Source organism: Scyliorhinus torazame, chromosome X (genome assembly GCF_047496885.1).
Source record: "Scyliorhinus torazame isolate Kashiwa2021f chromosome X, sScyTor2.1, whole genome shotgun sequence".
NCBI lineage: Eukaryota > Metazoa > Chordata > Chondrichthyes > Carcharhiniformes > Scyliorhinidae > Scyliorhinus > Scyliorhinus torazame.
Window position 1 is genome coordinate 28,931,695 of NC_092738.1, and position 26,579 is coordinate 28,958,273.

At 46.3% G+C, this 26,579-nt stretch overlaps 1 protein-coding gene across 1 annotated transcript in view; it reads left to right on the forward strand.

Moving 5' to 3' along the window:
* Positions 1 to 3,831: 3,831 nt before the first annotated feature.
* Positions 3,832 to 26,579, forward strand: part of LOC140405458 (complement C1q-like protein 2) — a 104,193-nt gene continuing 81,445 nt past the window's right edge. Inside the window, exon 1 of the mRNA XM_072493908.1 lies at positions 3,832 to 4,713. Within this exon, the coding sequence (XP_072350009.1) occupies positions 4,144 to 4,713 (570 nt within the window). The 5' untranslated portion in view covers positions 3,832 to 4,143. The remainder of the gene's footprint in view (positions 4,714 to 26,579) is intronic.

Here is a 26,579-nt window from a genome sequence, read left to right on the forward strand (position 1 = left end):
ATGTAACTAAAAATGGACCACATAATGTACAGCACAGTACAGGCCCTTCAGCCCACGATGTTGTGCTGACCATTTATCCTAATCTAAGATCAACCTAACCTACACCCCTTCAATTTACTGCTGTCCATGTGCCTGTCCAAGAGTCGCTTAAATGTCCCTAATGACTCTGACTCCACCACCTCTGCTGGCAGTGCATTCCACACACCCACCACTCTCTGTGTAAAGAACCTACCTCTGACATCTCCCCTATACCTTCCTCCAATCACCTTAAAATGATGTCCCCTCGTGACAGCCATTTCCACCCTGGGGAAAAGTCTCTGGCTATCCACTCTATCCATGCCTCTCATCACCTTGTATCTATCAAGTCACCTCTCTGCCTTCTTCACTCCAGTGAGAAAAGCCCTTGCTCCCTGAACCTTTCTTCATAAGACATGCCCTCCAGTCCAGGCAGCATCCTGGTAAATCTCCTCTGTACCTTCTCCAAAACATCCACATCCTTCCGATAATGAGGCGACCAGAACTGGACACAATATTCCAAGTGTGGTCTAACTAGGGTTTTATAAAGCTGCAGCAAAACCTCGCGGCTCTTAAACTCAATCCCCCTGTTAATGAAAGCCAACACACAATACGCCTTCTTAACAACCCTATCAACCTGGGTGGCAACTTTGAGGGATCTATGTACGTGGACCCCAAGATCCCTCTGTTCCTCCACACTTCCAAGAATCCTGCCTTTAACCCTGTATTCAGCATTCAAATTCGACCTTCCAAAATGAATCACTTCACATTTATCAAGGTTGAACTCCATCTGCCACTTCTCAGCCCAGCTCTGCATCCTGTCAATGTCCAGTTGTAACCTGCAACAACCCTCAACACTATCTACAACTCCCCCAACCTTGGTGTCATCGGCAAATTTACTAACCCACTCTTCCACTTCCTCATCCAAGTCATTTATAAAAACCACAAATAGTAGAGGTCCCAGGTCTCCACATACTTGGAAATTGGTTATTACCATGGGATCTTTAATATCTGTCACAGCAGCTAGAAAAAGAGAGGCAGGTTGAATATATCTTCTAAGGACAGCACCCCTGATCGCTGGAGTGCTAGTCAGGATGCCATTTGGTTCATAAGGTGAGGAGCTGGTGTCCAGTGAATGGATAGAGTCGCGACAACATTAGAATGTTTGCGACCTTGTGTTGTGTTGTAGTTTAAGATATAAAACAGCCTCTTCTAAAATAAATCTCTCAGACATTCATGCAGATTGTGGTATGCTGTATATAAATATGCCTGAGCGACTGAGTGCAGGTCTGGAAGAAGCCTGATTGTAGTCTGACCCACCAACACAGGACATAAGAAACAGATATATTAAAATTAAAGTATAACAGTTCTGCTACCTCACTCATGACATTTTAAAAAAGCACTGCTGGAGAACTACCCCTAGAATCGGTGCTTCATGCGAAAGCCTCCTAAACTGAAGGAGGGTCATAGCAGACAACTGAATGATTTTAGCCATACAATTTGGGATTTATGATTGTCGCAGGAAATCCAGCAAAGGAAAAATCCGAGAAAACTGACTGACCGTAACAAAATAATGAGTTCCTCAACTCCAGCCCAGCGACCAATCAGTAATATTTGCCAGTATATTTTTTGATTCCAAGATTTTGCGTCGCAGAAGCAATTTAGTTCGTATGGGCGAAAGTCACATTCTGTGTGTAGTCGTGAACATACTCAAACCCCACGGCAATCCTCGATAATACTGCATGTCACTGACCCTACTATGGGCCTACTTTGTGCAAATCGGCCAGAACCATACATTCAGAGGGTGTGGATCTATTTTTCCTTTATTAATCAATGTGGGTGTATTCTACCCAACAATGTCCCTTTGATTGAATTCTATGTGTTGCTATTCGGTGTTTATATGAAGGTTGCAAATAATATGATTTAACAGATTGTTTTTTTAATGTGGACTATTATCCGGCCTCATTAAAACCCGCCTTCCTCCCTTCATTGCTGAGGAAGCTACAATCGATTTTTAATTAGTTGGGTGACTACCCGCATCTGTGCCCAGGAAAACTCGCAGATAGCTTAGAATATCCCTAATACACTATTGTAGCCAAGTGTAGCTTTCTTCTTACCACATTCAGTCTTGATCCCAGTTCATTCGCAATCCTGATCCTGTTTTCTTTTAAAACAATCATGAAATGTAACCAATTACTTGGCTCTGCCGATCTCCCCAGACAGTTAAACAAACGCCTTTTTATCACCTAAAGGCTGCTGCACTTAATCATTCAAATATAACCGCCCAACTAAGGTCACTGGCATCGCTAGAATATATATTTTGATTTGCAGCAAGTTCAAAAATGATCCATTTAAGCCATTCAATAGGATGGAATGAGGAAATAGGAATCTAGAATGTGAAGCATTCTGTCCAACTGGCGGTCTATTGAAATTGAATTCTAGTTAATTTGGTTATTTAAAATAAAACTTTGTGCGGAGACAGGAACTGGCAGAACCCACTGTTGCCGTTTGGATAGCGGTGATTAATTATGGTTAGAGATTGTATTGATTGCGATCTGTAGGTCTCCTTTACGTGTTTATCAAGTTAAGAGGAGAATTGATAAACAAGTAGCATCGTCTGCAACGCGAGACAAGGCAGCCTGAGCTGAGGTCGAACAGTTTTGCTTTGCAGAAACCCGGCACATATTAAAACACAGTAAAATTACATTTTATTGACCATTTCAGAGGTGTGTCCGTTAGATCCCAGCGTGGAAGAAGCGAGCTTTAATTGTTTTATAAAGCATACGCCCCTGTAGTACTTATCCACTGACTCATAAACAAGTTGGGTGAAGTAATTGTGCATTAAACATTACACTGAAAGCCTCGTTCGTTCATATGCGAATTCAGAAGAAAACAGAGCCAATACTGGCGTACAGTTACGATTAATTTTGGTGAATATTGCGTTAAGTTCGGCAGTCAAAACAGGCAGAAGTTACATGGGGACGAAGTGCAATTCCCGGGCTCGAAGTTGCAAGTTGCTTCATTCACCTTGTTGCTATGTTAGTTGCAATTGGCGCTGGAAACGGAATTATACATGTAAATTGACAGTGCTTCCTGCCAGTCTGAATGGAGATGGCGTTGTTTTAAAAAGGAGGAAACGGAGTTTCATAAAAAAACAGACACAAAAATGAGAAAGAATGAGAGAAACAATGAGCGAACAAAGATCGCTTTGTTGCTAAGCTTTGTCCCAAACGCGTTTTTTAAAACTGAAATGCTTCTTGGAAACTCCCCTGTCTCCAAAGAATCCTTCAGGTTTTGTGCTTTCTGTAAATCAGGCAGCGACTTTCTGCGAATCGAGTAACTTGGTTTGGACGCAGCACTTGGCCAGATCGTGTTGAAACGGAAAGCTGTGTATTGTGTAGGAAAGCTGATAGCAGAGGGACATAACAACTAATTATTTGTCTAGTTTATCTCCTGCCATGGTTTCAACCAAGTGCGTGTGTGATGAAAGTGTACTGGGTGAGTTGTGCAGCTAGCAGAGGTAGACATGCTGTGATCTGTGTTTGAATGAGTGCAATCCTCCAGCCAGCCACAATGAATAGTCCTTTAAAAGTTACAAGTACGTGAAATATGAGTTATTGCTCCGTTAGTGTAAACGGCAACTGCAAATGGTCCACATCACGTTGAAGTGTTGCGCCAACTTTAATGTTCGGTTGTTTTAAATACCCGGTGATTTGTTTTGAGAGAGAAAAAAAAGCCCGCAGAGCTGTTTGTGTGAAGCAATCGCAGCCCAGGGCGGCTGGCGTCAGGAAGATGTGATTTCCCACCATCTGAAAGGCAGGGGTCGCTCAGATTGTCCACCAAATCGCCCCTTTCCCCCTGGTCAGAGCTGCTGCAGCAGCCTCTCGGAGCACACTTGCTTTAGTCAGTGACAGGGCAGCAGGAGAAAGGAAGCAACTTTCTGCAGCCCCATTCCTCAGTCTCTTCCGCAAAGTGTCTCTCCACACAGAGCTTTTGTGTTTCTCTGTCGCCGCGGTCTCGGGGAAATCGCTCACCATTACTTCCAAAAGTGAGGACGACTTTTTGACGCTGGCTGCGTCCAGGATCAGCCGCAGGAAGCGAGTGGTGGGAGTTGCCGTTGGGGTGGCCATGGTCCTGGTGCTGCTCATCGCCATCCCTCTGCTGGTGCAGAGCTCCAAGGCGTCTGCCCACTACCAGATGCTGGGCAGCTGCAGAATGGTCTGTGACCCCTACAGCCCCAAGCCCAGCTCCACGGCGGCCGAGGCCATTCAGGACCTCGCCCTGATGTCCCCGCCGCCCTTCCTGCACGGGGGCAAGGGCGACCCGGGGCGGCGGGGCAAACCCGGACCCCGGGGACCCCCCGGAGAGCCTGGCCCCCCGGGTCCCAGGGGTCCCCCTGGCGAATGGGGCGACCTGGGCAAACCGGGTGCCCCCGGGCCACCGGGCTCCGGGACAGGGGCGTTCAGCACCGCCCTCCACAGCCCGAAGATCGCCTTCTACGCCGGGCTCAAGAAACCTCACGAGGGCTACGAGATCCTCAAGTTTGACGATGTCGTGACCAACGTTGGCAACCACTACGAGGCGTCCACGGGCAAATTCACCTGCACCGTGCCCGGGATCTACTTCTTTACTTACCATGTGCTGATGAGAGGAGGGGACGGCACCAGTATGTGGGCAGACCTGTGCAAGAACGGCCAGGTAAGTCCTGTACCCGGCAAGAAAAGTTTGTAAACTTTACTCTGTGCAAAGAACAAAGTACAGCGCAGGGACAGGCCCTTAAGCCCTGCAAGCCTGTGCCGACCATGCTGAACAAAATGAAAATTGCTTGTCACAAGTAGGCTTCAAATGAAATTACTGAAAAGCCCATAGTCGCCACATTCCGGCGCCTGTTCGGGGAGGCTGGTACAGGAATTGAACCCGCGCTGCTGGCCTTGGTCTGAACTGCTGCCCATCTAAACTAAAATCTTCTACACTGCCGGGGTGCGTATCCCTCTATTCCCATCGTATTCATGTATTTGTCAAGATGCCCCTTAAATGTCACTATCGTCCCTGCTTCCACCACCTCCTCCGGTAGCACCCACTACCCTCTGTGTAAAAAAACTTGCCTCGTACATCTCCTCTAAACCTTGCCCCTTGCACCTTAAACCTATGCCTCCTAGTAATTGATCCCTCTACCCTGGGGAAAAGTCTCTGACTATACACCCTGTCTATGCCCCTCATCATAATTTTGTCGACAAAAATTTTGTAAGGAAAAAGTTCCGTAGCTCTGCAAAACAGAAATATTGAACGGCTAGCTTTGAGATCGGACATACTCCATATTCATGGGAGATTATTCGTTTACTGAAGAGCAAAGTGTACTGATTTTCGGGGGCACTTGTTGCTGGTGGCGGGGGAGATGCTGGATTTCCAACATTCTGTCTGTGTATTTTTCACCCTCCTCGCCCCCGCTTATTGCCTCTCCTTCCATGATCCGGAGCGATGATCAATAACAAAAGAAGCCTGCAACCATCAGACAATTCTCCACAGACGTAAGGCCCGTGCTGGCCAAATGGTTGTGTGCATAAGTGTTGTATCATTAGCAGCATACAGTAGCAGGAGGCTAGTGGACACATCCTGCCGTTGCAGATCTAGGAAAGAGCTTCTGTCTCCCAACCCTGCTCTTTCATCATGTAGCCCTGGAATTTTCTCATTTAGTATACATCCAGTTCCCTTTAGAAAGTTACTATTGCACCTGCTTCCACCACTTTGAGGCAATCAGGCAATGCATTCCAGATAATATACCTCAAGGAGTCAAAACAAAATATCCTTAAATTTTATCCTTAAATTTCCTCTGGCTTTTTTTGTCAATTGTCTGTTTTAAGTCTGTGTCCCTTGGTTACCCGCCTTCCTGCCCTATCACACCCATTAAATCTTCCCTAAACCTCCTTTGCTGAGGAGAACAACCCAGCTTCTCTCGTCTCCCCATATAACTGGATTTCCTCACTTTTGGTATGCGATGTGGTAAATAGCAAGGAGGTAAGTCTTAGATTACAGGATGATATCGACGGGCTGGTTAGATGGGCAGTGCAGTGGCAATTGGAATTTAACCCTGAAAGGTGTGAGGTAATGCATTCTGGGAGGACTAACAAGGTAAGGGAATATACAATGAATGGTAGGACCCTGGGAAGTACAGAGAACCAGAGGAACCTTGCGGTGCATTTCCATAGATCCCTGAGGGCTGCAGGACAGGTAGATAAGGTGGTTCAGAAGGCATATGGGATACTTGCCTTTATTAGTTGAGGCACAGAATGTAAGAGCAGGGAGATTATGTTGGAGCTGTATCAATGCTGGTTAGGCCACAGCTGGAGTGCTGTGTACAGTTCTGGTCACCACATTATAGGAAAGATGTGATCGCACTAGAGAGGGTGCAGAGGAGATTCATCAGGATGTTGCCTGGGCTGGAGCGTTTCAGCTGTGAAGAGAGACTGGTTAGGCTGGGGTTGTTCTCCTTGGAGCAGAGAAGGCTGAGGGGGACCTGAGTAAGGTGGACAAAACTACAAAGGGCATAGATACCAGGATAGGAAGAATCTTTTCCCCTTAGTGGAGGGGGTCAATAACCAGGGGTATAGATTTAAGGTAAGGGGCAGGAGGTTTAGAGGGGGTTTGAGGAAAAACACTTTCACCCAGAGGGTGGTGGGAGTCTGGAACTCGCTGCCTGAAAGGATGGGAGAAGCGGGAACCCTCACAACATTTAAGAAGCATTTAGATAAGCACTTGAAACACCACAGCACACAAGGCTCCAGACAAAGTGCTGGGAAATGGGATTAGAATAGATAGGTGCTTGATGGCTGGCACAGACACGATGGGCTGAAGGGCCTCCTTCTATGCTGTGAAGCTCTACAACTCAACATCCCCTCTGCACCCTCTCCAAGACCTTGACATCCTTCCTAAAGTGAGGTGCCTGAAATTGAACATAATATTCCAACTGAAGTCTAACCAGTGATTTATACACATTTATCTGAACGTATTTGCTTCTATAAATCCCAGGATCATGTATACTTTTTAATGTGTGCATTTATTATGCATATATTTTATGTATGTATATTCTAAATAATTATTGTGAAATGACAAACAAAAATGTGTTTAATGTAATTCTGTGTTAAAAGTGTTACGTGTGCACCAAGTCTGTGTAAAGGGAGAGAAGTGTTTAGCTTTTTTGTAGTTGTCTTCTATAATCCAACTGCATTTTAGGTTTTTTATGCACTTGAGAAACCTTGCATAAACCCATGGCCAATTCCTATCAAAGTCGCATACATTCCTGTTGGGCTTCATGTCTGGAAAAACTCAATGCTGTTTGCTGTCCTTTGCTACTCACCTCCAATGAAAAACCATGAAGAAATATCTGGACTTTTAGTTTAATGTTTTATTAGCCACAATATCCTATTGTATTAACATTTCAACCATCTTGAAAATCTTGCTACCCCAATGTCGATCTGATGACATGCCACTTGCTGCAGGATTGCATTGAGTTTGTAGGCTGGCAACTGTCATAAACTGCCAAGGTAACCCCAAGCTGCCACCTTGGTCAGCTGCACTACAATTGGCAGTCACCTTTATGGATTGAAGATTTTGTGCTTTTTGTTTGGGTTTCATTCGTTTTAGACTATAACTGGTGAGTTGCAGTAAACTGTCGAGACCCAGGAATGTTCAAACCTGTGGGTCACATTCAACTCCTGAGGTCTGGCAGTCTGGTCCGCAAAACCCACGCAACTCTGTACTATTGCTCTTACATATGTTATTTGCTGCTTTGGCCTGCATGGATTTTAAGGATCTGGAATACTGTTGGTTACATTGAAATCCTAAGTAAGTACACCGAGATCTGTTAGTATCTGTAACTTGAGGTATCTGCAAATTAATGGGTTTAAACCTCACATGTTCTGTACCTTCTGTGGTAATACATTTCACAAAGCTTTGGATTCCCGTCAGACTCTCAAGTAAACTGATAAGACTCAGGCCGACATCGAAAGCTGTCATCCTGCACAGTGGGATTTCTCCAGTGCTACAAAGAAAGTGATCAGTCTTTTAACAAAACCTTTCTAAAAACTTTATACATACTTTTCCCCTCTGTAGTCACAGCATAAAAACATGTGGAAAAATTAGATGTTTGCTAAATAATAAATAGATGCTTTCTGTTTCATAAATAGTTATTATTTACACTTGATTCGTACGAGAAAATATGCAGAATAGGCAACATTATGAGCAGCCATTGCTACTGAGCTAGAGTGTTGGCATTCAACTAACTGACTTGACTTGGAGCAGTGGGGGTGAAGGGTGGTACCCCTGACACTATCGTGGAGACAGAGCCTTGTGAGCATCTGAGGCACCTTTCTCACCTTCAGTTCACAGTCAGTGCACTTTGGATAAAATCTTATTCACCCAGGGGGGAAAGGAACAGAATGTTATTTTTGTCAGTGATATTGCACAAAAACATCTACTGGCATTGTAACATGGTTTAGGTCATCAAATCAGGTGTTTGGCAGAAAATGAGAAAAGTGTAGTGAAACATTTTGTGATGAAGATGACATTCCTTTAATAACTCCAAGTGACTTGATTATCTTGACATAAGCCCTTTGGGGATTTCACTTAAGAACAAAGAACAATACAGCACAGGAACAGGCCCTTCAGCCCTCCAAGCCTGCGCCGACCATGGTACCTGCCTAAACTAAAACCGTCTGCACTTATGGAGTCCGTATTCTTCCATTCCCACCCTATTGATATATTTGTCTAGATGTCCCTTCAATGCCGCTATCGTACCTGCTCCCACCACCTCCCCAGGCAGCGCGTTCCATATATTTACCACGCTCTGTGTAAAAAAACTCGCCGCGCACATCTATTCTAAACTTTTCCCCACACACTTTAAACCCATGTCCCCTTGAACTTGACAAAATCGCTTATTGTCACGAGTAGGCTTCAATGAAGTTACTGTGAAAAGCCCCTAGTCGCCACATTCCGGCACCTGTTCGGGGAGGCTGGTACGGGAATCGAACCGTGCTGCTGGCCTGCCGTGGTCTGCTTTAAAAGCCAGTGATTTAGCCCAGTGTGCTAAACCAGCCCGGTGGAGATAGCCGAAATCATGGAGGTACTCGGAGAATTCGGGCGATTTTCAGGCTATAAGTTAAATATGGGAAAGAGCGAGATGTTCGTGTTCCATGCGCGGGGGCAGGAAAGGAAACTGAAGGAGTTACCTTTTAAAGTGGTTGAGAGGAGTTTTAGATATCTGGGGATTCAAGTGGCTCTGGATTGGGGGCAGCTTCACAAGTTAAATCTGGGCAAAGCTGTCGATCAAAAGGAAAAGGGACTTCCGCAGATGGGACATGCTCCCGCTGACGCTGGCGGGGAGGGTTCAGACGGTGAAGATGATAGTCCTTCTGAGACTGCTTTTCTTTTTTCAATGTCTCCCGATTTTTGTCCCAAAGGCTTTTTTCAGGAAAATGAACGCGGCAATATCGGGTTTTGTGTGGCCGCGTAAAACCCCGTGAGTAAAGAAGGCACTCCTGGAACGGGGTCGCGTAGAGGGGGGCTTGGCCCTCCCGAGCTTTATTAACTATTACTGGGCTGCCAACATATCGATAGTCAGGAGGTGGGTAGTTGCAGAAGGGTCGGTTTGGGAGCGGATGGAGGCAGCATCCTGCAAGGGTACGAGTTTGGAGGCTTTACTAATGGCGCCTCTGCTGTTCTCGCCAGCTCGGTACTCCACAAGGCCTGGGGTGGTGGCAGCCCTAAGGGTGTGGGGGCAATGGAGGCAGCACATGGGACTGGAGTGTGGTCACCGATCTGTGACAACCACCGTTTTGTTCCGGGGGGGCTGGATGGGGGCTTTAGGAGGTGGCAGTGGGCAGGGATTGAGAGATTTGGGGATCTCTTCATTCAGGAGGGTTTCCCGAGCCTGGAGGCATTAGAGGAGGAGTTTGAGCAGCCGGGTGGGAGCGGGTTTCGGTAGGTTCAGGTGCGGGACTTTGTCCGGAGGCAGGTTCCAAGCTTTCCTCGCCTCCCCGAGGGGACTACAGGATAAGGTAATGTCAAAAACAGGGGTTGGAGAGGGGAGGATTTCGGAGATATACAAGGAGTTGATGGAGTGGGAGGGGGCCCCGATCAGGGACGTGAAGAGAGAATGGGAAGAGGAACTGGGAGGAGAGTTGGAAATTGAACGGTGGGAAAAAGCCTTGAAGAGAGTCAATTCATCCTAGTCGTGTGCTAGACTTAGCTTGATCCAGTTCAAGGTGGTCCACAGGGCCCACATGACGGTAGCCCGGATGAGCAGGTTCTTTGAGAAGGTGGAGGATAGATGTGGGCGGTGTGGGGGTAGCCCGACTAACCATGTGCATATGTTTTGGGCATGTCCGAAATTGAGGAGATTCTGGCAGGGATTTGCGGACGTTATGTCAGAAGTCCTGGAAGGGAGGGTAACTCCGAGTCCAGAACTGACAATATTTGGGGTATTGGAAGATACTGGGGCCAGGGGGAGAGGGAGGCCGATGTCCTGGCCTTCTCCTCCCTGGTGGCCCGGAGATGGATTTTGCTGGGATGGAGGGACTCTGAGCCCCCAAAGTCAGGAGTGTGGGTCAGCGATATGGCAGGGTTGCTCAGCCTGGAAGATATCAAGTTCGCTTTGAGAGGATCAATTCAGGGGTTCGCCCGGAGATGGCAGCCGATCATCGATTTCTTCAAGGAAAATTGAACTTCAGCAGTAAGGGGAGGGGGGAGGGGGGGGAAGGAGGAAAACAGGAGGCAGGGCAATGTTAGATAAGGACAGGAAACTTAGTATTCGGATAATTAGGGGATAGGGCAGGGGTAGTAGGGGACGTTGTGTACTGCTTTTTGTTTTTTAGGTGTTTTGCGTGTGTCGGCCCGCGCGGTTGTTTAAGAAATGTTAATGTGTTAATCTGTGAAAATTACAAATGCTTCAATAAAATATTTTCTAAACAACCCCTCAAGTAATTGCATGAGAATCAAAAGTTCTGAATCTTATTCCCATTGTTTTCTACATAAGAAATAACTGTCTGAATTAAATGTAATTACATGCGCACACAAGGGCGGCACGGTGGTGCAGTGGTTAGCACTGGGACTATGGCGCTGAGGACCCGAGTTTGATCCCGGCCCCGGGTCACTGTCCGTGTGGAGTTTGCACATTCTCCCCGTGTCTGCGTGGGTCTCACCCCCACAACCCAAAGATGTTCAGGGTAGGTGGATTGGCCACGTTAAATTGCCCCTTCATTGGAAGAAAAAATAATTGGGTACCCTAAAATTATTTTTTTAAATACATGCACAAACGAGTTGTTTTTAAATTTGTCCCATTCACTTTTAAAGATTTCAACAATTTGCTGTCTTTGTTCAATGTAACAGGAAGGCAAAATGCTGTGAGCAGAGATGAGTGCAGAAATAAAATCGAGAATCAAACTGCTTTGTTGTTGCTCTTCCCAACATCCTTTTTGAGACAACATGGGAATAACTGTGCCTAATTACATTGCCTACTTGATTGCATAAAGTCTGGTCCCTGCATTATTTCTCATATGTTTGGATAGCAGTTGGTTTTCATCTCTTCTTTCCCTGCTCTTTCTAGAAATGTAACTTGGGTCAGAAGCAACTGTTCTCTATTTAAATAAGGGTAATTATAAAGAAATTAGGGCAGAGTTGGCTGGAGTGGACTGGGAAAGGAGTTTAACAGGAAAGATGGTTGATCAGCACTGGCAGAGATTTATGAAAATAGCTCATGACTCCCACAAAGATATATCCCAGTGAGGAAGAAGGATTCTCGGAAGAGGATAATATCCTAGGGTATTAAAGGAAGTAGTTCCAGAGATAGTGGATACACTGGTAGTAATCTTCCAAGAATCCTTAAATTCTGGAAAATTCCCAGAGGATTGTAAAACTGCCAATGTAACTCCCTTATTCAAAAACAGGTAACTATAGACCAGTTAGCTTAACTTCTGTCATTGGGAAAATGTTAGAGTCCATTATAAAGGATGTAATACCAAATAATTAGAAATGCATAATATAATCAACCAGAGTCAGCATGACTTCATGAAGGAGAAATCATGCCTGACGAATTTATTAGAATTCTTTGAGGTGGTAACGAGCAGGGTAGATAAAGGGGAACCAGTAGATGTAATATACTTGGATTTCCAAAGAGCGTTTGATAAGGTACTGCACAATAAGCTACTTAATAAGAAGAGTTCATGGTTTTGGGGGTAGTATATCAGCATGGATAGAAGCCAAAGAGAAAATGCTGGAAAAACTAAGCAGGTCTGGCAGCATCTGTAGGGAGAACAAAAAGCAAACGTTTTGACTCAAGATGATCTTTGTCAAAGCTGAATTGTACTGTTGCCAAGTTTACGGATGACACAAAAACAGGTGGTGAGGAAAGTAGTGAGGATGACACAAAGACTCTACAGTGGGATATAGGCAGGTTAAGTGATTGGATAAAAACTTGGCAGATGAAATATAATTTGGGAAAATGTGAAGTTATGCACTTTGGTAGGAAGAATAAAGGAACTGAATATTATTTAAATAGAGAAAGACTGCAGAAAGCTGCAGCACAGGGGGACGTGGGGGTCTTCATCAATAAATCACAAAAAACTAGCATGCAAGTTCAGCAGATTATTGGTAAGGCAAATGGAATGCTGACTTTTATTTCAAAGGGAATGGGGTATAAACATAGGGAAGTCTTGCTAAAACAATACAAGGCACTAGTTAGGCTACACCTGGAATACTATGAACAGTTTGGTCCCCTTAACTGAGGAAAGATATACCGGCATTGGAGGCAGTCCAGAGAAGATCTCGGCTATGGAGAGATTTTCGTATGAGGAGAGGTTGAGTAGGGTGGGCCTGTACTCATTGGAGTTTAGTAGAATGAGAGGCGACCTTATTGAGACATATCGGATTCTCAGGGGGCTTGACAGGGTAAATGCTGAGAGGATGTTTCCTCTTGTGGGAGAGTCATGGACTAGAGGGCAGAATCTCAGAGTAAAAAGTCACCCATTTCAGACAGAGATGAGGAGGAATTTCTTCTCTCAGAGGGTAGTGAATCTGTGGAATTCTTTACCGCAAAGAGTTGCAGAGGCTGGGTTGTTAAGTATGTTCAAGGCGAGGGCAGCATGGTGGCGCAGTGGGTTAGCACTGCTGCCTCACGGCGCCGAGGTCCCAGGATCAATCCCGGCCCCGGGTCACTGTCCGTGTGGAGTTTGCACATTCTCCCCGTGTCTGCGTGGGTTTCACCCCCACAACCCAAAGATGTGCAGGGTAGGTGGATTGGCCACGCTACATTGCCCCTTAATTGGAAAAAATGAATTGGACACTCTAAATTTATTTTTTAAAAGTCTGGTCAAGGCTGAGAGAGACAGATATTTAATCAGTGAGGGAATTAAGGGTTATGGGGATAAGGCGGGAAAGTGGAGTTGAAGATTATATCTGATCAGTCATGATCTCATTGAATGGTGGAGCAGGCTCGATGGGCCGAATTGCCTACTTCTGCTCTGATGTCTTATGGTCTTAACTGTGCTTTCCCCATTTTACTGTGATCACTGTGTTTTGCATTATTTTAATAGAAATATTGTTTCTTAAAAACAAACTGAAGTGTCTCTGTAAAGCACTTTGCACTCCTTGCTTGTTTCTTCGTGTGGCCTTCAATCTGTGCTGTACTTAATTATGCTTTCACAGTCAACAATTGAACTTTGCTTTCTTACGCTTCCCCTTTTTTCCTTGTTTTCGTGAATCATGAATTCACAGCGTATGATAGTTTCGCTGCCCACATCTGCTCTGAAGTCCTGCTTTACTTTGTTCCACCTGATTGGTTATGTGCTGCCCCTATAAAACCAACATCACTTTAAATTTAAAATATAAATCAAGGCAAAGTGAGGACCTGCTTTTCTTTTCCCCCATCCTTTTGTGGTAATTCTTGCTGTTCATTAGATTATCGATGATTGATAATGGAACAATTTTCCACTTCAGACAGCCAGCATCAAGGATTCTCAGGTTAGGTATAAACTGGCTGGAAGAGTACCCTTCCTGTACTCTTGCTCAGCTCTGTGCATTAACCCCAATCTGAGATGAGCAGCCTCTAGTACACCAGTGTAATGTTTCCACTTCCCACCACAGCCACCTTTATGACCTCTGCAGTAAGATTGTCAATTTGATGGCAATTAGTACTCCATTTGCACTGTGCAACCATGTCTACAAGGAACAGGGTCGTGACTATCCAACCTCATTTCGTATAGGCATGTTATGAAGAGGAGCATTTCAATACATCTCTCATGGCTGGCGTTGAACCCACCACACAGGTGAAAGATGATGTGCTAAACGCCTGTGGACCCAAACTTGTGATTGCTATTTTTGACACCAAACACTCCTACGTTGTATTGGCTTAAAACCTGTATGTACTGCGTATTGAACAATGAAATGAAATGAAATGAAAATCGCTTATTGTCACAAGTAGGCTTCAATGATGTTACTGTGAAAAGCCCCTAGTCGCCACATTCTGGCGCCTGTTCGGGGAGGCTGGTACGGGAATTGAACCGTGCTGCTGGCCTGCCTTGGTCTGCTTTAAAAGCCAGCGCTTTAGCCCAGTGTGCTAAACCAGCCCCAGAATGTTACCTTTCTCAAGGACAATTAGAAATGGGCAACAAATGTTGGCCGAGCCAACGACGTCTACATCCCACAAAATCATTTTTAAATATGTTGCTAGAAGGGAATGCAGCTTCAGCTGTTCCTTGATTCTTAAATGCTGAAACATTTATATTGTGGAAAGAGGGTACGAGAGCAATACATCGAACAATTTTCCCCATTTCAAAAATAAGGGGCTGTATGCTCCGCCCCGCCGCGCCACATTTCAGGTTCACCCCACCGGCGGGATGCTCCGTGACGCTGGCCGGTCAATGGGGTTTCCCGTTGTGGGGCAGCCCCACGCCGTCGTGAAACCCCCGGGCTGCCGGCAAAATGGAGAATCCCGCCCAAGATTTTTACAAGAACGTTAAATAAACTTCAAAAATAACTCCAGTGCCCACTTAAAATGTTCAAGGTATCAGTACCTACTACTAGTTACCCAATTAAATATAAGAACAGCAAAAGCTAAAAGTAATATTCCTGGATATGAGATCTGACACTATTCAGCAGCTGGCGGAAAAAATAAATCCTTCAAATAAGCTCGGCCTGCACAGCCCTAAAGCTACTGAAGAATTGCCAACTCAATAACGACGGCTTTTTTCTCTACCTACAGATGCTGCCAGACCTGCTGAGATTTTCCAGCATTTTCTCTTTTGGTTTCAGATTCCAGCATCCGCAGTAATTTGCTTCTGGCTAGTTATGACGGCGCTGGTTTATACCGTTTGAGAAGAGCTGAATGAGTATGCATTTAGGAATGGGATTGACAATAGGTACAAATGGGGTTGATTACATTTTATGTGAAATGTGGTGATTCCTGAGCTGATGGGTCCAATTAAATGTTACATAAAGGAAGGCAACTGGTATGAAATGTCTCATGTAATATAATTCTGGAACTTGAATCAAATTACTTTTATAATGAGGGAGGGAGAAACTTTGTCGCATGTTTCCTCAATCCAAGGTACAGTAGATTGAGTATGATCTGCAGAAGAACAGCCTGGATGGGTTCTATATGGAATATATATTAATTGAAGAAAATTTGATTTCCTCCATTCATGAAGTCACAGGAAGGGTCTTTGTTGACTTATTTTACGCTTCACAATTGCTGGGTATTGGCAATCTACAAAGTGATAATTTGAGAGACACCAGTAAGTATTGAGGTCTCCCTTTTTAACATCTAGGATTATGTAGCATGTCATACTTGCCCTTTACGTTAATTTCATGAATGGATATGATGACCATCTTTATTGGTACTTTCTCTGCAGTTTGCAAATAAGTGCAAATGTTGAAATATGTTGCATATACGGCTTTTAGTTGAGTTAAAGACATTTATAAAATTAAACTGTTATTTCTGGGAGTTGGACTGATTGGATAGATCTTTGAAAGAGCTGACACAGGTGAAATTGGATGAATAGTTTCCTTCTGGTTTGTATGATTCTACTTTAATAAATTAACTGCATTGTGAAAATTTGCGGCAACGTAAAGTTGCCACACCTGCCAATGTTGCAGCACTGTAGAGGGTTTCCAAGTAAATAATTCCAGTTCCCCCAGGAACTGAGCTTTCCTCCTCCTTAACCTTCTCCATTTGACACAGACACTGAAAAAATATCTAATGTAAGATTTTAAATGATAGTGCAACATGTGGCCTGTGAGATATTTGTCACATGTCCACAATTATCTTAAAATGAAAAACATCTTTAGAAATTATATTTCAAACATGTGGAATGATTAAAACAACTAGATAGACCACAACTAGCAGGGAGGGGGGGATGATGAATATGATCTCAATACATCAACAATAACTCATTTATGACTTTGTTACTTGCAAGCTATCCCATCAGCCTTACTTGTGCAGGTATTTATTATACCTCACTGCTGTCTGTGACATATTCTCTATATAATAAAATGCAATTGTCTTTCATGAATTGATTGATGTGTTTGTCCTAGGTGACTCCAAGAGAGGCTAACTTCACATGTGTGGACAAGAGCTGATTGAGGAGAAATTTGCTTGTGCATTGAAGAGTGACCATTCTGCGCATAAGCATGCTGTCGTCTCAATTAGCTCCTGATCTATAAGTTCTGTTGTATAGTTAGGCTTTCTTGTAGTCAGCCAGGACAGGTGTGATCAATTGACTTGTAGGCCAGGGACAATAAAATATTTGTTTTGTTCAAAGCTTGTTATTTTAGTAAATATTCCTTGGAATAGAAATACATTTTTGGGATAAAAACCTGCCTACTGATGCCCAGCAGATGCTCAACCATGTGGGGGCCCCAGAAAGGTAAATCTTGGGCTCCTGCTTGTTATTCACCATATGGTGAGTTTGCATCATCAGCTTGTGCCTTCACGGTGAAAGGGATGGAGAAGCAAAAATCGAGCCAAGTTTCTGGTGCAAATAGCAAAGTACTAGAACTGTCCTGGATTCAATACACTAGTATGGAGTATTTTGTTTAACTTAAAGTGCCCAAAGCTTTTTCTTCCCAATTAAGGGGCAATTTAGCGTGGCCAATCCACCGACCCTGCACATCTTTGGGTTGTGAGGGTGAGACCCATGCAGACACGGGGAGAATGTGCAAACTCCACACGGACAGTGACCCAGAGCCGGGATCAAACCCGGGACCTCGGCGCCGTGAGGCCGCAGTGCTAACCACTACGGCACCGTGCTGCCCCACTAGTATGGAGTATAACCAAATTTAAGTGAACATGTCTAAATTTATGACAGTTAAATGTACGCTGTGAGAATTACGTCCACTGAGTTCTATTTTGCTGTAGAATTCTGAAGTCTAAGGCATGAACCAAACTCCTTTTAGTTAAGGACCTTATAGCCAGGAGACAGAGATCAATTGGGCTGGATTCAAAACTGGTCTCTGAGGTGGAACAACAGTTTACCAGCCCAATGTAAAAATCATAAAGCACAGTATTCTGGCAGCCCCCACCATTCAAGAAAGCTCTCATTCCCTGCTGCTGGCTGTATTTAAAACCAAGTAACAACTGTAAAAGGGTAATATGTTGATAGTTAATTGTTAGTGATCTGAACCTATAGTTCCACCAGTGTTTTCCTTCTATACAGAGAGAACCTTATAATCTAGGATTGATTTGAACCTTTCTCTTGGTCAATGACCTAGTGTCCCATCAGAGACAATAAGAGATTTGGGTGAAAAAAGAATCAAGGACAATGTTCTGATCTACTGGACCATTAAATCCCTGTCCAAATGAGATTTCATTGGTTCTTTGTTGTTTGCATTGAATCCAAATCTCGAAGTTAAAGGGAGAGCATTCTAATTTCCTGTTCTTAAAAATAAAAATACTAATACTATATCCTTTAAAAAAATACTAAGAAGATAGTACAAAATATACAAAACATGACTCCTTTGAGAACAAATATAAAAGTTGGATATAGTATGATAAATGGCTTGAGTGTGAACTTAATGCGGCATACATATAGAAGTTACTATTCCCCTTTCTCCCATGATTGAAAAATAAATATTTTAATCCACTTGACCTTGGAAAAAGTGGTTGGTGTCTGTCTCATCCTCAGTAAAAGAGCTGAGGACGGCAATGCCCAATTAAAGAAGTATTGGTATAATCAAATTATGACCTCAATATTCCTCATTTATGACTAATATGGTCAGCTTCAATTATGCACATAGTTGTTCTTTGCTCCACTCTGTCCTTTGCCATGTTTCCAGTAAATCCCCATTAACTCATTGCTCTGTCTTTCTTCATCTGCTGGCTCTGGCCTTGAATCTATCCTCTCCTATCACCTGATGTTAGCTGTGCAATCTCCTGACTGAGTCGTACACCTGCTGACTCATACTGCAGTCTACCTTTGTCCTTTTTACTTCTGCATTGTAACTCTGTAATCCAGGGGTTTCGCAGCATACATCCACCAATGCTATTGCTTTAGAAAAGGTACATTTGTGCATTGACACTTGGAAAGATTCCTATGTACTCTGCAACTACAATGAAAGAGCATTGATGTTGATCTATGTACCAATGACTGCTGATCTCTGCTTCAGCCTAATAAATGTAGCTTAATTTCCTGTACGTGTGTGTGTTTGTGCATGCATGCGTCTGCATCCATCTGCCTCTCTCACTAACAAGCATGCACAGACAGCTAGTGATAGTTTACTCGCTGTAAAGTCTCAGGGGTCTCCCGCGCCCAGCCCACACCTGAGCCGGTGTATTTATGTCCCAGCAGTCCTAGGAAAAGGTTGGGGGGGGGGGGGGGGGTAGCCCTGCCTCGCCCCCTCATCTGGGTAAATTGTACTCGGGTAAGGCCACAGGGACTCTGAGGCTGCAGATCCCTGGGCCTCCTGTTGGGTTATAACACTCGTTAATGTTCTGTCTTCCTTTAAAGAATACCTCCCGGCTCAACCTGGCATCTCTTCTTGACAGCCTATCGAAGATCAGGAACTCAATGTGTGTGGGTAATTGTGGATTTGAGCCCATATCCCACCACCCAATAGTGTACACACCACAGTGGCACTCGAAAGCATGATGCTATTCAATCCCAGAATTGTGATGGCACAAAAGAAGGCCATTTGGCCCATTATGTCTGCACCAGTTCTCCAGACAAGCATCATGATTTAGTGCCATTCCCCTGCCTTTCCCCATATTAGCCACAATTCCATATTTATTAATGTGATAAATATTGATATGATTTTTTTTAATGCAGAAAATTGATGCACACTCAAAGCTACCAGGACATCCCGTGTCCAAAGGTTTACTGGCGTGATTCTCCCAGACCCGCACCGGGATAGAGAATCGCCGCAACCGCACCACGCCGCCCCGATGCCGGCGCGTGATTCTCCGAGGTGCGGAGAATCGGCGCCATTTGCACCGGCGCGTTTGGCGCGGTGCCGGTTGTGGGCCGCTGTACGAGGCCGGCCCGCCGATTCTCTGGCCCAGATGGGCCGAGTGACCGCACGGAGAAAACAGAGTCCCGCCGGCGCCGTCCACACCTGGTCGCTGCCCGCGGGAACTCTGCGCAAAGGGTCGGGGGCCGGCCTGTGGGGGGGGGAGGGGGGGCTCCGTCCCCGGGGGGGGGCCTCCAATGGGGTCGGGCCCGTGATCGGGGCCCACTGATCGGCGGGCCGGCCTCTTCCCCCCCCCCCCGGGCCTACTTTGTTGTGCGTCTGGCCCCAGAACCCCGCGGCATGTTGCGTCGGGGCCGGAGCATTCCGTACAGCCACCGCGCATGCGCGGGTTGCTGCCGCCCCCAGTGCGCACCAGGAAGTGAGGCTGGAGCAGCGTGAACCGCTCCAGCCCCCTGTTGGGGCCAGAATCACTAGTGCTCGCGCCCGTTTCACGCCGTCGTGAAACGCGACGGCATTCACGACGGTGCGGACACTCTGTCCCGCGGTCAGAGAATCGCGCCCCACATTTCCCATGGCCTTGTAAGTCCAGCAGAACCACTCCCCCGTCCCTTCTGGAAAAGGGAAAAGACCTAGTTGCAGTGAAGTTCCATTCATCCTTTACAGGGCTATGAGGCAGATCAAGCAGCTCTGATGCAATAAACCTGGAGTTCCTGCTCCTCAAGCTCTTGTGAAACTCATATGTATCAATGGTGGCCAATCTGCTGAGTGAATGGGGGCGTAGTAACTTCCATCAGGATGGTTGTCAACCTGAGCAGTAGAGTCTTGATATTAGGATGTTTGTTGATTAGCAGGATCAGTGCACCCGGATACTGATGGACCCATTCTGGCACAGCTGCCAGGTTTACAACCCAGGAATGTTTTGCCACACAGCAGGGAGATAATGGGGATATATTGGAAAGCTGGTGATGGATCTTCCATCTTGGATAAGGACAGATTTGAGCTTAACTATAATTCTCACTATGACTAAAAAGCCTGTTGATGTTCATTGTCTATGCTCACAGAAGAAAAAACTCCGCTTGAGAAAGATACAGGAGGAAGGAGGGTGCATGTGGAACTGTAATCTAAAATGGCCTTTCACCTTCCAGAAGAAGAGGGAGATTAAAAAGGAAAAGTACAGGTTTTCTTGTTGATTGGTATTGATTGACAGCCTTGCATGTCTGAGTGTCAAGTGCCCGTCAGCTTCTCAACGTGCTTTGCCAAAGTCTGGCATCAGACCAGCTGTTACTAGCAAAAAATGTGAATGCAGTTCCCCAAGTGTAAATTGCTACTTAGCAAAGTATATCATCGTAAATTAAAACTTTATGTAGCCATTTAAATGGTAATAAGACAGGATAATTGGGCAATTTACTCTGACTTATACATAAAGTTTATGGGATAAATATTGAACATTTCCTTGGAAATTACTTGCGGTGTTTAAACAGCGACTTAAATCAGTTTAACAGTAGTAAACCAGTGTGTGTCTTATGGTTTTAATACAAGTTACATAAAGATGAGTGTTAATATTTATGCAGCAAGTGAATTTATGGATATCTGCTGTATTTTGTTCCAGTTAAAAAGGAAGAATTCCAAAGTGGTTTCCAGATCCTAATTAAACCAATTGAAATCCAATTCGTGTTGAATTAATTGAGATATTTAAAAATATGAATGAATTTGAATTCCATTCGCCATTCCCAAACAAATTCAGATTCAGTGAAGAAATGTGGGTTAAATCAATTTTTCAAATGGTGACTTGTTCAGATTACACAGAGATAATAGTTCTTTTTTTTAATAAACATTTTATTGAGGTATTTATGGTTTTATAACAATAAACAGAATAAACAATGTACATGAAACTATAAACATAGTGCAAAAGCCGTCTTCCTCCCTTACAGGTCCCACCTTTAGCTATCCCCTACTCGAAACTAAGCTAAGCCCCCCCCGGCCCGGCCTTCTGCTGACAGTTAATTTTCCCCAAAGAAGTTGACGAACGGTTACCACCTCCGGGCGAACCCTAACAGTGACCCTCTCAGGGCGAACTTGATTTTCTCCAAACAGAGAAAGCTAGCCATGTCCGATAGCCAGGTCTCCGACTTCGGGGGCTTTGAGTCCCTCCAAGCTAATAGTATCCGTCTCCGGGCTACCAGGGAAGCAAAGGCCAGAACGTCTGCCTCTTTCTCCTCCTGGATTCCCGGGTCTTCCGACACCCCGAAAATCGCCACCTCTGGACTCGGTGCCACCCTTGTCTTTAACACCGTGGACATGACGTCCGCAAACCCCTGTCAAAATCCCCTAAGCTTCGGACATGCCCAGAACACATGGACATGGATCACTGGTCCTCCCGCACACCTTGCGCATCTATCTTCTACACCAAAGAACCTGCTCATCACTACCATGTGAGCCCGGTGAACGACCTTGAACTGTATCAGGCTGAGCCTGGCACATGATGTGGACTCGTTGACTCTACTCAACTCGTCCGCCCATAGACCATCCTCTATCTCTCCTCCTAACTCCTCTTCCCACTTGCGTTTCAACTCCTTGGTCTGTGTCTCCTCTGATCCCATAAGCTCCTTGTAAGTGTCAGAAACCCTCCCTTCTCCCACCCACATTTTGGAAACTACCCTGTCCTGTATCCCCCTTGGCGGTAGGAGCGGGAAGGTTGAGACATGCCTGCGTAGGAAGTCCCGCGTCTGCAGGTACCTAAACTCATTTCTTCTCGTCAATCCAAATTTCTCCTCCAGCTCCCTCAGGCTAGAAAAGCTCCCCTCCATAAACATATCCCCCACCCTCTCAATCCCTGCTCTCTGCCATCTCCGGAACCCTCCATCCAGCCTTCCCGGGGCAAACCGGTGATTATTACAGATTGGAGACCAGACCGATGGTCCCTCCGCTCCCACATGTCTCCTCCATTGCCCCCAGACTCTCAGGGCCGCCACCACCACGGGCCTGGTGTATCATGTGAGAGTACCTTTAAGAAATGGGTGTTTTTTATAGAATAACTGTAGTGGGTGTACCTTTAAGAAATGGGTGTTTATTACTGCAGTGATGTCAGAGAGTGGGTGGAGCTGGGCTGTCTGTCTGCTTTACTTTCGTTTTTGAGCAGGCTGCTATGGAGTGAGGTTTTGGTTTTGTTTTCAGAGAGAAGAGCTGCAGTGAAAGGCAGCAGATGTGCATGGATCTCTCTACAAGCTAAAGTGTGTTCATTTGGGTGATTTCAAAGGGATAACTGCTCTCATTAGAGAATTTAAACCTGATCTCTGTGTTGAAAGGGTCTTTTGTCTTCTGGATGTTGTTTGGGAAGTTATGAAGGTTTACTTAGTGTTGTATTCTTTGGGGGTTGTAATTTAATTAATGGTTGCTAAGATGTTCACTGTATGTTTCAAAATGGTTAACTTGAGTTCATAGAATAAACATTGTTTTGCTTCAAAAAATACTTTTCCATTTCTGCTGTACCACACCTGTAGAGTGGGCCGTGTGCTCCCCATACCACAATCTAGTAAAAGTTGTGGGTCAGGTGAACTCCATGCTACACTTTGGGGTTCTCTAAACCCTGGCCCATAACAGGTGGAGTACCGTGCCGGCAGAGGCGCCATTAGCAATGCCCCCAAACTAGTGCCCTTGCATGATGCCGCCTCCACATGCTCCCACACCGACCCTCCCCCCACCACCCACTTCCTAATCATGGCTATATTTGCCGCCCAGTAATAATTACTAAAGTTCGGAAGTGCCAGCCCGCCCTCCCCCGGCTCCGCTCCAGCATCCCCTTTTTTACTCGCGGGGTATTACCCACCCATACAAAGCCAGTGATCACCTTATTGACCCGTTTGAAGAAGATCCGTGGAATAAAGATGGGGAGACACTGACACACACACAGGAATCTCGGGAGGACCGTCATTTCCACTGTCTGCACCCTCCCAGCCAGTGACAATGGGAGCGCGTCCCTCCTTCGGAAATCGTCCTTCATTTGGTCTACTAATCGGGCCAAATTTAACTTGTGTAGCCATTCCCATTCCCGCGCCACCTGAATGCCTAGGTATCGATAGCTTCCCCCTACCACCCTAAACGGCAGCTCCCCCAGTCGCCTCTCCTGTGCCCTTGCCTGGATCGCAAACATCTCACTTTTCCCCATATTCAGTTTATAACCTGAAAACCGGCCAAATTCCCCCAGAATCCTCAGAATTTCTTCCACCCCTTCTAGTGGGTCCGAAACATATAGGAGCAGGTCGTCTGCGTATAGCGAGACTCTGTGTTCCACTCCCCTCCCGGACCAGCCCCTTGAGGCTCTCAGCAGAATTGCCAGTGGCTCTATGGCCAACGCGAACAGCAGTGGGGAGAGGGGGCATCCCTGTCTCGTCCCCCGATGCAGCCTGAAATAGTCCGATGTTGACCTGTTCGTCCGTGCGCTTGCAACAAGAGCCTGATACAGCAGCCTGACCCAGTCAGTGAAGCATCGGCCAAATCCAAACCGCCCCAGTACCTCCCACAGATATTCCCATTCCACCCGATCAAATGCCTTCTCTACGTCCATTGCAACCACTACCTCCACGCCCCTACCTTCTGGGAGCATCATAATCACATTTAACAAACTTCTTACGTTGGCCGGCAACTGCTTACCCATAACAAATTCCGTTTTGTCCTCCCCAATCACGTCCGGAACGCAGTCTTCAATCCTAGAGGACAAGATTTTGACCAACAATGTGGCGTCTACATTTAGTAGGGATATCGACCTATAGGACCCCCATAGCTCCGAGTCCTTGTCCCACTTCAGGATTAATGAGATCGTGGCCTGTGACATCGTCGGGGGAAGCACCCCGCTCTCCCTTGCCTCATTGAATGTCCTCATCAACAATGACCCCACTAGCCCAGAGAACGTTTTATAAAACTCCACGGGGTACCCATCCGGCCCCGGGGCTTTACCCGACTGCATGGCTCTCTGCTATTTTCTCCAACCCGATCAGGGCCCCCAGCCCTTCTACCAACCCCCCCCCCCCCCCCCCCAGTCCACCTTCAGGACTTCAGCCCCCCTAAAAAGTGCCTCATCCCCTCCGGCCCAGCTGGGGGTTCCGACTCATGCAACCTGCTGTAAAACTCCCTGAATGCCTTATTAACCCCTGCTGAATCTCCGACCAGGTTCCCATATCCGTCCTTTACTTTCCCGATCTCCCTGGCTACATCCCTCTTTCTAAGCTGCTGTGCAAACATTCTGCTGGCCTGCTCTCCATATTCATAAATCGCCCCCATCGCTTTCCTCAGCTGCTCCACCGCTTTCCCTGTAGTTAACAAGCCAAACTCCGCCTGTAGCCTCCGTCGCTCCTTTAGAAGCCCTGCCTCTGGGGTCTCCGCCATACATCCGGTCGACCTGCAGTATCTCCTTTATCAGTCGGTCCATCTCTGCTCTGTCTACCTTCTCCCTATGGGTCCGTACCGAGATCAGCTCCCGTCTAACCACCACCTTCAATGCCTCCCAGACCACTGCCGCCAAAACTTCACCCGTGTCGTTACTTCCAGATAGTTCTGAATACATTTCCTCAGCCGCCCACATACCTCTTCGTCAGCTAAAAGTCCCACGTCCAGCCTCCAGTGCGGACACTGGCTACTCTCCTTGCTGACCTGTAGGTCAACACAGTGCAGGGCATGATCCGAGATTGTGATCGCCGAATTCCCCATGTCCACTACCCCCGTCAGCAGAGCCCTGTTCAAAATAAAGAAATCAATCCGGGAGTACACTTTATGCACATGTGAGTAGAAGGAGAACTCCTTCACTCTCGGCCGCCCGAATCTCCAGGGGTCCACCCCTCTTCCCCCCCCCCCTCCCATTTGTTCCATAAACCCCTTTAGCTCCTTTGCCAATGCTGGCACCCTGCCTGTCCTTGAGCTCGACCGGTCTAGCCCAGAGTCGATGACTGTGTTAAAGACGCCCCCCCCCCCCATGACCAACTTATGCAAATCCAGGTCCGGGATCTTCCCCGACATCCTATTTATGAACTCCACATCATCCCAATTTGGCGCATAGACGTTCACTAGTACCACCGGCAGCCCTGCCAGCTTCCCACTGACAAAACAAAGAAAAGATCAAAAAGAAGATCCAACATCTAACAATCACACCTCCATCCCCCATCAGTGCAAATGTAAATTTTAACTGACTCAGCTCTGCAACAAGCCCCAAGTCAATACAGAAGGCATTACAGATAACATCCGAAAAACAAGAAACTTTTTTAACGTGAGCGCTGCAGCAAGGTTCAAACACCTCAGTCCCCCACCAGTCCTTTCCTTCTAACGAAGTCCATCGCTTCCTCGGGCGACTAAATAAAAATGATGCTCCTCATGCGTGACCCAGAGACAGGCCGGATACAGCAGTCCAAACTTCACCTTTTTCTTGAAAAGGGTTGACTTTATCTGGTTAAACCCCGCTCTTCTCCTGGCCACCTCCGCACTCAGATCCCGATAGATCCTCAGGATACTGTTCTCCCATTTACAACTCCGTGTCTGCCTGGTCCACCGTAAAATACACTCCTTGTCCAAGTCCCTGTGGAATCTTACCACCATTGCCCTCGTGGGGTCCCCCACTCGCGGCTTCTCGCGAGCGCTCTGTGAGCCCTGTCCACCTCCGGGTCGGGAGAACGTCCCATCCCCCAGTAACTTCTCGAACATGCCCGCTATGTACGCCCCTGCGTCCGCTCCTTCGGACCCCTCCGGGAGACCAACGATTCTCAAGTTCTGCGGGCAGGACCTGTTCTCTAGGTCCCCCACCTTCTCCAGGAGCCTTTCCTGCTGGTCTCTCAGCATCCCCAACTCCAACTCCGCCGCAGTTTGATGTTCCTCCTGCTCAGCCAGCACCTTCTCTACTTTCTGGATCGCCCGGTCTTGAGCATCCAGTCTAAGTTCCAGCCGCGCAATCGATTCCTTAATCGGGTCCAAGTATTCCTGTTTCTGCTTGGCAAAGCCCTCCTGAATAAACTGCTCCGCAGTTGCTCCGTCGACCGCTGGGTCATCGAGCCAGGACCCCGGTCCTCCGCCATGCTTTCTCCCGCTACAGCCTCAGACCAAGCCGTCTCTGTTCGCCTATTTCTTCCTTT